Here is a 9,640-nt window from a genome sequence, read left to right on the forward strand (position 1 = left end):
TATTTTCTTAGATGTTTTTAGTTTCTGTGCTGGTTATTGTCAATGTACCTTTTTAATTAATGAATGAATTAATGTTTTCCATAACATATATATATCTGCGCTATTTTAATATAAAAGTCTCAAAAGCTATTATAGTTGTATGTTTTAAATGAATTCACACTAATGATAATGCATGTCACAAATTATGATATGGAATTAAAATCTATTATAACATAACATTTTCAAAATGTAACATAAATATGAAGAGACCAGACTAATGCACGCCATAAGAGAACCTCGTCCCCACCTATTACACAAGGCTAATGCATGCAAGAAATGAACCAATAATTCTGCACAAGTCACTGTATATGACGTGACAAGACTCTGCAGGGAATCTCGTCCCCACCACCGACATGAAGTGACAAGACTCTGCAGGGAATCTGGTCCCCACCACAGACTTGACGGGACAAGGCTCTGCAGGGAATCTCGTCCCCACCACAGACATAAAGTGACAAGACTCTGCAGGGAATCTCGTCCCCACCACCGACATGAAGTGACAAGACTCTGCAGGGAATCTCGTAATAACCTATGCATTTTGGCTATAAATATGTTCCCAAACTTGTTCATTTTCTTCATCACCTCTTATACTATCATCAGAGCAACTTAGCATCAGAGCAACTTTGTGTTTCATCATCAACAAACATGTCTCTCCTAACTATGGGTCAAGAGCACCGAGGCACCATTGCAAACATTGCGACCTATGTAAGTTTTAGTAAACACTTAATTTTTTTTACTTAAATTTACTAATTTCAAATACTTATGGGAGGTGTTTTTTTTATAGGATGTCACGAGATTTAGGACCCGTGCTGGTAAGATGATTGCTCCTGACCCTTTGATTGTGGACTACGTTAAACGTGCGGGATTTGGTGAGGTAATGAACTTAACACATACCTCAGTTGATATGAAGTTTATATTAGCATTGTGTGAGCGTTGGAGGCCTGAGACTCATACTTTTCACCTTCCAATGGGTGAATGTACCGTCACTCTAGAGGACGTGTACATGTTGTTGGGTCTCAGAACAAATGGAAAGGCAGTGTATGGAAATGTCCAACAACCAAACGCCCTATGCGTCGAATTGTTGGGTGTGGATTTAATAGAGGGTGAGGGGCAACAAAGGGGTAGGGGCCAAGGTATAAAGCTTGCTGGCCTTCAGGAAGCTTATGTTGGGATTCAATTGGATCAGTTTTCTGACGAAGAAACTATACTGCGGAAAACTAGGATGTATATTATGTTGTTGTTTGGTAGGTTTCTATTTCCCGAAGGCACGGGAAATAGTGTTAATTTTATGTACTTGTGTTTACTTGGGGACATTGATGCAATAAAGACATATAGCTGGGGTTCGGCTGTGTTGGCATACCTATATAGTTCCTTATGCAAATGTGCAAAAAAGGATGTTTGTACATTTAGTGGATGTGCATTCTTGCTACAAACATGGGCATGGTGGAGGATGCCGATATTGGCCCCTGCAAATCCAAACAGTTACGCCTTCCCTTACGCTTCAAGGTAACGTTTGGATCTTATTTTAATTATTGCTTTTTATTCCATCATCATTGTAACTATATTGATTTATATCTTTTAATGTGTTTAGGTTCAATGCACTCGGAATGGATTGGTCCAAAACGCCTGATTCCAAAATCATTTTCTACCGCCAGCTATTAGATCGACTAGGACCCCAAGAAGTAATACCTCTAAAAATGTCCATTTTCTAAATATATTTTTAAAAATAACTATCTTCTATATTCTGAAATTAATATTATTTGCTTTGCAGTTTATTTGGCGTCCTTACTTGGAATTGGACCACGTACCCGACCTTGACGAGGCGGCTATTTGGACAGCAAAATCACCCATCATACGGTTCACCACTGTGGAGATGCACCCGAGTGACCGTGTGAAGCTCCAATTCGGCATGCATCAAGGTATCCCTGACCCACCTGAGCCTGACTGTTTGGGACGTTGGCATCTTGCGAAGGTTAGCGAACAGTGGTACGTACAAAATTACAAGTCCTTTGCCATAGAGCAGCGTAAAATATGGGCTCGTCGATCAAAAACGGTTCTAGAATTTCCTGTGGCGCCGGGAGAAATGAAGCCAACTGTTGAGTATGTAAACTGGTACAGGACCGTCACAAATCCAGAAATGATTGTGTCTGCCCCTTTCTATTTAGCTGACCCGCGAGCACAACCTCCATATTTTGGAGGACAACAACAACCACCACCAAATTACCACCAACAACAACAACACCCACCGCCACCAAATTACCAACAACAACAACAACCACCACCAAATTACCAACAACAACATTACCCACAACAACACCAACAACAACAACAACAACAAAGTTACCACCAACAACCAATGCAACCACAAACACCTTTTTACCAACAACATTCCCAACAACTCCACCCGTTTTTTTCATCCCAAACTCAACCACAAAATCAAGAATTCCATGCAGGGAGCTCTTCTAGATCACATTTTCAGGAATTCCATGCGGGGGGCTCTTCAAGATCACCACCAATGACCCCCGACATGGGCATAGAAGAAGAATACCCGCAATACACCACATTCGACCAACACACATCACAGTACCCCAGCCAACAATTTGACTTCAACACACCGCCACAACCATTGTATTTTAACCAAACCGGATCCACCACCGACTTCCAAAACTTCCAGGCTGCACCCACTAGGAGAAATTTTAACCCGCCTAGACACAGCTTCGACAGCGCCGCGGGCACCCGCCTATCATATGGAGGGAATTCTATAGGTCAAGATGCTGAAGACCCAGGTTTCATTCAGGGACCGTCGACTATGGCACAAGACGTACCAAATAGAGGGGGGCGTCGTCGCGGGAATAGGGGGGCATTACCAACTCGTGACCCATCTACACGACCCATTCGACAACCTCAGTGTGGATCGTACCATGGTCCACGTGGCGCGCAATAAGATTTTTATTTGTATCTTGAATGTATTTTGTAATGTTTTTAATTATAATGTATTTGTATCGTTAATGTTTTTTGAAATGTCTTTAATTTTAATGTATTTCTATCGTCAATGTATCGTTATTGTATCTTAATATATAATTATTTTAACGAATGTCCAACTTATATTTTAATGTATTTAATATTTTTTAAAATAATATTATTTTTTTTCAATATTATATAATCTTAAAATTTATTTTATAATATAAATATAACATTGTTTTACTAACCAACTTCACAACTATATTAACCACAAAAATATAAGTTATTGATTAATTATTTTACTTATAATTCATTAACTACTTCCACTACTTCATTGACCAATAAAATATATATTATTAACCATGTTCAGAAACTAAATTATAAATAAGTTAATTAACATTTATATTCCAAAAATAATTTTAACAAGATAGATAAAAAAAACAATATAAAAAATTTATTGAAAAATTGTTGTTAAAAAAAAAACTAAAAAAAAAAACTAACAAAAATTATTAAAACATTGTAGTTATTAAAAAAAAATACTGAAAAAATTTAGGAGAAAATAATGTAAAAGAAAAAAAAATACAAAAAAAAAAAAGAAAAAAAAAATAAGGGGGGGTGTTGTCGCCGGGGGGGTGGCGACAACACCTAAAATCAACACATGGGCGCCAGGCCCACTGGCGACTGCATTGCAGGCCCAGTGTTGTCGCCACCCCCCCTGGCGACAACGTGTGTTTTTTAAAAAAAAAATGACATTTGTGTAATTTTTTTGAAATCTTGGTTATTTCTGAAATTTTTTTTAAAAAAATGGTTATTCAAAAAAAAAATTCTTGAAACTGCATCCAGTGGAGACATTATCATAATTAATGGACTATGCTCAAAGGGTGGATGAGAAAAACAGCTTGTTGAATAAAGGGAATGGTGAAACAAATTCAGGTGGCGAACCAACCTTCAAAAACCATGACAATAGCAGGGCTGTGACAGGGGATCCTGGAAATAAAAGTCATCCACAAACTGTTTTTAGTGCTGCAAGTTCATCATGTGAGGAAAATCAGTCACAGCCAAATTTTTTCGAAGGCAAAGGGTTTAGAAGGTTGCAAGATGCAGAATTGCAAGATAAATCACTTAAAGGATTATGTTTCCGATCTGATGAAAAATTTAGCCCCTGGACATGTATGTGCAAATAAACTATTTCAAATCTTGCTATTGGGAGAAAATGTTGAAGATGAGAACTATGGTAAGAAACCCAAAGAAGTCGGGTGTGAATTCAAGTTCTGGGGACCCCGGTGGATACTTGGGTACTCCTTCACCTTGAGTTGAGGACAAGGTGAATCTTTAGGGGGAAGTGTTGTTAGATTTCTTATTCAATATGAGTATAAGATGAAAGTACAAAACTGGTTAGAGAATTTCTTTTTAAATTTCTTTATCTTCTTAGGGTGTGTTTGGTTGGAGGTAGATGGAGGGGAGGGGAGGAGATATTTATAACAAAATGTGTTTGGTTCAATTTTTAGGAGGGGAGAGGAGGGGAGGGGAGGCCGGGAGGGGAGCAAAATTCCTCCAAATCACACTTTTTGCGTTCCCCCGAATTGGGGGGAATCGGAGGGGAGGGGAGGGGAGGGAATGTCACTTTTAATACTTAATAAATTGATATATTTACTAAAATATCCTCAATTATATTTTATTATTTTAAAACTATTGTTTTCTTTTGTGTTTCTGCTTTTCTTTTTTGTGATTTTTCTCTATTGTTTTTATCAATTTATTATAATTATTGTTCAACTTCAAATTAAATTTTTATTTAATAAAAATTATAATCACTGCAATATTTTAGTAATAAGTTATTTTATGTAATTAAAAATTGTTATCAAACATAGTTTAATTTATGTAAAAAGTTATAATATGAATCAAGTGTACTGAATTTTTAACGTTATGTGGTAAGTTATGAATTTTTAATCACTTAATATTATAAATATTATTTTCAGAAAAATATTTATGAAATTTCCACCTTTGAATATCATATCATTTATATAAAATTATAAGGATAGATAAGTAAATTATTAATAAAATCCCTCCCCTCCCCTCGTGAACCAAACATATTTTTAACCAAAATCCCTCCCCTTCCCTCCCCTCCCCTCGTTTGAACCAAACATATATATAATTAAAAAAAATCCCTCCCCTTCCCCTCCCTTCATTAAAATCCATCCCCTCCCCCTCATTTGAACCAAACAGACGCTTAGAGTCTTGGCGAAATTACCTTTTTTTATCTTTAGAATTGAGAGATATCTCCAAAATAACCCAATATTTTAAAACTTTACTTTTAATACTACATTAAACTAATTTATTAACGCTATAAATGTTGTTATTCTAAAAAAAAATTTATGAGATAGTTTTTAAGACCAAAAAGTATTTAATTTCAAAATATATTTTATGATATATTTTTTAAAATTAAATATTTATGATCTTATTTTTTATGATACACCAAATAATATACGAAAAAGTATATGTGATATCAAATAATATTTACTTAATTTATGATAATTAATTATTCAATTAATAATATAAATATTATATTTAAAATAATAACATTTAAAGTTTTAATAAATTAGTTTAATGTAGTATTAAAAGTAAAGTTTTAAAATACCCTCTAAATATGCAACGTGCCATAATAAAAAGTAACTAAAAAGGATAAGTCAGCAAGTTTAGTGGTAATTTGATTTCTCAAAAGTCTATAGGAGATTTAATACTTAATATACTTGCGGTATTTAGTTTTTATTATACTTTCAGTTTTAATTTTATACTTATTTATTTGTGTATTCAATATTTATATATTCATATATTTTTTTTAAGAGTAATCTATAATATAAGAAAGAAAGTTGTTCTGGAAAAAATATTTTTGCCCTTTTCTCTTTGGCTGCCACCTAATGAAAATAAGGGTATTTTGTGTCCAAAAAATACTTTTTCCAACTACTGATTTCATATAATTCTATTTCAATTACATGGTTGGTGTTTTTTGTCTTTGATAAATAGGTTGGAATGGATTGATGATGTCACTTGGTCCAAATTCACTTTCTTTTCAAATTTTGTTTTCTTTCAATGTTACTTTAATTTGAATTTCAAAAAATATTGACTTTCTCTCACTCTCTCTTTGTCTTTCTCTTTCCCTCTATTATCTTTCTTCTGCATTCCTCTTTCTCTTTCCCTCTATTCTCTTTCTTTCGTCTTCCGTATTCGTCCTCCTCCTCTCTCATTTTCTGTCTTCTTTCTTCCTCTTCTCAAAATTTGTTTTAATGTTGATGAATTAAGATTTTAGGGTTTTTATGTTCCACGTTCATATTTTGCCACCAACGTCTCTATCTTTTTCTTCCTCTTTCTCAAAATTTGTTTTTGAGTATCATCGGAGGAATACCATCACCATAACTGACCGAAAACAAATTTTAAATTGCTGGCCATGAAAGTTTTTTGTAACCGCGGGAATCGGTTTTACGGTGGTGCATCGGTTGGATAGAGAGAGTCGGTTTTAGTATCTCTTTTAGGGTTTGATACAGTGCGGCTCGGTTTAAATATGATTTCAGGCCAATTATGAGACCATCCTTCTTGCTTTTTCACCTCTATTTTGTTTTGAATCCTGCTATGTTGTTGTGAACTTTGGCTTCACTGCTCCTTGGGTTGTTGTTTTCAGTTAGTTCATTAATACTTTTAAGTAATTTTATTTGTTAGTACGGTTGATCCGTTGAAAGAACCTCCGATGTCGCAGCAGCAAGTTCCCTGGTCGGTGCATCAAATGTTATTGGTTAGTAATTTTATTTCTTAAACATTTCCATTGCACTTTCAATTAAAAAAATTTTACTTCTACATATTGCAAAATTATGGTATTGGGTATATCTTTCTCATTTATGTTTTTTCTTTGTTGTAGGAACTGTTATTGCTTCCTTTGATGGACAAGCAAGGGAGGAAAAGTCTCCCTATCACGAGTTTTACGGGGATGGTAATGCCCATTTTGAGTTCACATTTGTCTTAGACCTATTTTGAATACACCATGACATCTTTGCTTTATATCTTTTCCAGGTTGCTTCTATGTTGCTTCTTTCTCTCACTTTTGATGATACGATTCGGCATATATAGTTGGATAACACCCTTTTCTTTTTACTGTCTTTCACAATGTTTTAAATTGTTTTTCCTACTTGAAATTATAGATTGATTCAGGTAAGTCGGCAGGCGAAAGTGGTTATAGGTTTTTCTGATTATGTTAGAATTCTGTTTTCATTTTGAGCTCCACTGCAGAATTGTTATGCTAGAATTCTGTTTTCATTTTGATTTCTACCCTTTTTTAGCTGATGCAGGACTCTCCGTTAGCCGTTTCGGCTTTTTTTATTGGGGGTGTTAGTCTGAACATTTTTATGTGCAGGTTTCAGTTTTCTTGGAATGTATTGGCTCGGCAGATTTGTATAGGATGCAGATTGTTTCATTGATAAGTTTTAATTTGGTTGCAGGGTCGGTGCATCAAATGGAATATCTCTTTCCTGCTCAGGTATGGAATGTAACATTTTTGTTCTTGCTTAGTATAATTGATTCAGTGCTATTCAAGGCAATTATGAGTTATTCATTGAAAGTAAATTATGTTATATGCTTATGTTATTAATGTTTAAGGTGCAAATCTGAACTCAATTGCATTGTCAGCCATTGTGCAAAGATAAATTTAGAACTGTAATTGCTGAAATAGGTCCATAACAACTCTGAAATAAACAGGTATTGCTGAAATAGATTTGGAAGGATAAAGTTGATGTTAATCTCCTTGATTGGCATCTTTGCTTCACTTGTAGTATTAAGTGTTACATTCAACCAGTTTCAACCCCTAAAGATAATGGTCTAAGCTGGAGTAAACGGGGAGAATGTGCCAATTATGACGTTGACTCTGTGATTACAATTGTATATTCCTTTTTAGATGATTATATTCTTCCATGGTTCTATATTTCCTTTTATTCCTCCCTTCCATTCAGCCTTAAATGTTCTGTAGAATAACTTTTTGTTCTCCAATTTCTAATGATAGGCTGCTGCATTTTTGAGTTGTATGAACTCTACAGAAGCTGATGATCCATGCCCTCTGGCTGCAGTTCGTTGCTTACGTACTATTAGCACAATCCTTGAAACAGTGAGCAGGTTGCCTCACTTTTTTGTTCAACTTATCTCTGATTGTTCCGTGCATTTGTTTCCTCCCGCAACTCATCTGAAATGTAAGATTTCAATTAATCCATATGCAATTCATCTTTCAATGGAGCATGCATTTCATTTCAAGTTACTTCATTGCTTACAATTTTGTTTGTTGCAGCACATGCTGGATTCATGTCAGGATGCTCAGGACTAGAAGTCGTTCCTGGTCCTCATCTTCCTCAGATTGACTTCCTCAACAGAATAAATGGTTCAAACTCTCATAACATAATATGATTTTATAATTTTTAGTGTGATGAACTGATGATGAAACAAAAATATATGTGTTCATTCTATTTTTCACAGAAGAAAACCAGAAGAGATATGATGAAAATGATGCAAGAATCAAAGAGTCTCTGTTGGTGAAGAAGTTGCTTGAGCAATCTAAATTGAATAAAGAGAAGTAATTCTTTAGCTTTTTTTAGGATTGTGATTGAATCTGTGTATATTTTTTGTTATCTGCAATATCATTTATTGTGTTTTATTTCACAGGAATAGTAAAGAAATAGAGAACAAGTACTGCTTACGTGGTGCAGAATGGGGAGTTTGTGATTGTTCAGCAGAAGGAATGACAATAGATGAGAGGGATAAATTCATAGCAATGTTGAAAGATAAGGTTGGAGAAAAGTAATATGGTGCTGCTAGATCATAGAAAAGATACAAGGTTTCTAATATATTGTTATCAAAAGGTCGACTGACATCAAGGGAAGAAACAATTTTAGGTCTCTTGAAGAGTTTCAAAATTTTGTTTTTGAATCTTATTTGTTATAATAGTATTGTAATTTCTTTACTAGCTGGGGATTCTATTATTCATTTTGAGTACTGGCTTAGTCATTTAGTTGTTGTAAGTTTCAGTTTCAATAGGTTAGTAATGAGTTAATAGGTTATTAGTAAGTTTCAGTTTCAATAGGTTAGTAATGAGTTAATAGGTTAGTAGTAAGTTTCAGTTTCAATTGTAATCTCCATTTTTGTCTTCCTGTTTGGTTTAATAGGTTAGTAATGGTTTATTAGGTTATTTATTTCATGAACTTCATTTGTATTTGATTTTGAGCATCATTGTAGTTTCTACATTGCCCACATGGGAGGCTGTGCTGTAATAGAGTATTATCTTTATTTGTTGTTTCATGTGAGCATTATCTTGCTCATTTTTTCCCAGGTTGTCAATATAATTAGTTCAAGAATTCAAAAAAAGGACTTGCCTCAGAGAATAAGTTGTTGATATCTTGAAGTGAAATTTCACTTGTGGTCCCATATACATTACACAAATTAATTGAAATGTTTACCAGCACGGCAGTACTATTAATTGAAAAGTTAAACAAACTTTTTGAATATATAAATAAATTATTTGAGTTCAATAGTTGCAAATTAAAAAAAATATCTATTATTTTTAATTTCTGATTTCAACTTGACAATTGCATGACATAATTGTATTGGGTTAGGGGTT

General features: G+C 34.2%; 1 protein-coding gene across 1 annotated transcript; it reads left to right on the plus strand.

Annotated features, from left to right (window-relative positions):
• Positions 1 to 218: 218 nt before the first annotated feature.
• On the plus strand, positions 219 to 9,343 carry LOC131657472 (uncharacterized). The gene is made up of 14 exons (XM_058926866.1): positions 219 to 741; positions 821 to 1,479; positions 6,709 to 6,781; positions 6,905 to 6,976; positions 7,057 to 7,103; positions 7,185 to 7,194; positions 7,332 to 7,415; positions 7,482 to 7,519; positions 7,639 to 7,695; positions 7,812 to 7,917; positions 8,039 to 8,222; positions 8,318 to 8,407; positions 8,503 to 8,599; positions 8,689 to 9,343. Exons 1-14 carry the CDS (start codon positions 568 to 570, stop codon positions 8,825 to 8,827), a joined length of 1,830 nt encoding a protein of 609 aa, XP_058782849.1. The 5' UTR covers positions 219 to 567; the 3' UTR covers positions 8,828 to 9,343.
• The last annotated feature ends 297 nt before the right edge of the window (positions 9,344 to 9,640 follow it).

Source organism: Vicia villosa, linkage group LG3 (genome assembly GCF_029867415.1).
Source record: "Vicia villosa cultivar HV-30 ecotype Madison, WI linkage group LG3, Vvil1.0, whole genome shotgun sequence".
In the NCBI taxonomy this organism is placed as follows: domain Eukaryota; kingdom Viridiplantae; phylum Streptophyta; class Magnoliopsida; order Fabales; family Fabaceae; genus Vicia; species Vicia villosa.